Raw genomic sequence first — 1534 nt, 5'->3', positions numbered from 1 at the left:
TATAATATATCTCGATCCTCAGTGGGTCAATAATGAAGGGGTTTCGAAAATAGTTGAAAACTTGCTCATGTGTCTTGTAGACAAGAATGATATTAAAAGTAATGAGTTAGTGTGCTCGTTAATTTTGAGAGTTTGTGAGTTAGTCAGTTTGTGAGTTAGTGAGTTTGTCAGTTTGTGAGTTAGTTCGTTGGTGAGTCTGTGAAATTGTGAGTTAGTGAGTTAGGGAGTTAGTGAATTGGTGAGTTAATGATTTTGTGAGTCAGCGAGTTTGTGAGTTGGTGTGTTAGTGTGTTAGTGAGTTTGTTATTTAGTGAGTTTGTTATTTAGTGAGTGTGTTATTTAGTGAGTTAGTGAATTGGTGAGTCGGTGAAATTGTGAGTTAGTGAGTTAGTGAGAAGGCGAGTAAGCGAGTTTGTGAGTCTGTGAGTCTGTGAAAGTGTGAGTTAGTGAGTTTGCGAATTAGTGAATTAGTGCGTTAATGAGTTTTTGAGTTAGTGAGAAAGTGAGGAGGCGAGTTTCTGAGTTAGTGAGTTTGTGAGTTTGTGAGTTAGTGAATAACTGAGTTGATCAGTTAGTGGGTTAGTGAGTTAGTGATTAGTGAGTGAGCGAGTTAGTGAATTAGTGAGTAAGCGAGTTAGTGAGTTAGTGAATTAGTGAGTAAGCGAGTTAGTGAGTTAATGAATAAGCGAGTTACTGAGTTATTGAGTTAGTGAGTTGATGAGTTTTTGAGTTAGAGATTTAGTGAATCTTATTATTGCAAGAGAGGGTTTGTTTTCTCACCAGAAGCATCCTGGTCTATAACGACAGCGGTTTCAATTTTTTTTGTGGTCACCAAAAGTAACCTGCCTTAACACACCAGAGTGTTAATTTTTCGAGCAGAAGTGACGGGGTGTATGAAGATTGTCACGCTTGTTAGTTCTCTAGTTGACACTCACAGCTCGCGTAGTCGCCTAGTCACGGAGTCACAAAGTCACGTAATCACGCAATCACATGGTCGTGCAGTCACATAGTCACGCAGTCACATAGTCACGCTGTCACGTTGTCACGTAGTCACACCGTCACACACAGTCAGGTAGTCAGTGGCTACGCAAACTACGTAGTGTCGTTGTCACGCAGTCACGCAATCACGCCGTCACGCCGTCACGTATATTATTACAGTGCTTGTTAACAAAGCTGCTCATCTCCACCAGCTGCTGGAGAGAGTTCTAAATCCGGGACGGACTGAGCCCTAGGCTAGCGGAGTTCCGCGCCCACCACCACCACCACCACAACTACAGTCCACTGTTGTTGTGTCTCGTGCCAGGAGGCAGGATGGCTGTACCAGCGAGCTACGTGGCCAGTCTTCTTCTGCTGCTCTCTGTGTGTCTACAGGTAGGTGGGACCCCCAAGGGATGTTTCTGTTTTTGTAACATATGTGAGGCAGCGTGGTGGAATCAGGCTCTCGTCAAAATAATCAAAGTGAAGAAACTTGCATTTTTCTGCGGGTTTGTGAATTTTAATCAAATTTTTGTTTTTGGGCTCAACACCTTTCATG

At 42.8% G+C, this 1534-nt stretch overlaps 1 protein-coding gene across 1 annotated transcript in view; it reads left to right on the top strand.

The window, feature by feature from the left end:
* Nucleotides 1-1371, top strand: part of LOC106013619 (A disintegrin and metalloproteinase with thrombospondin motifs 14) — a gene marked incomplete at its 3' end in the record, with an annotated part of 1906 nt that extends 535 nt beyond the window's left edge. The window contains 1 exon segment of the mRNA XM_035973217.1: nucleotides 1159-1371. Coding sequence (XP_035829110.1) covers nucleotides 1312-1371 — 60 coding nt within the window.
* Between the last annotated feature and the right edge of the window lie 163 nt (nucleotides 1372-1534).

This window comes from Aplysia californica, unplaced genomic scaffold, assembly GCF_000002075.1.
Source record: "Aplysia californica isolate F4 #8 unplaced genomic scaffold, AplCal3.0 scaffold01063, whole genome shotgun sequence".
NCBI lineage: Eukaryota > Metazoa > Mollusca > Gastropoda > Aplysiida > Aplysiidae > Aplysia > Aplysia californica.
The sequence above is the reverse complement of the archived record's forward strand: the minus strand, read 5'-3'. Positions and strand labels throughout refer to the sequence as shown.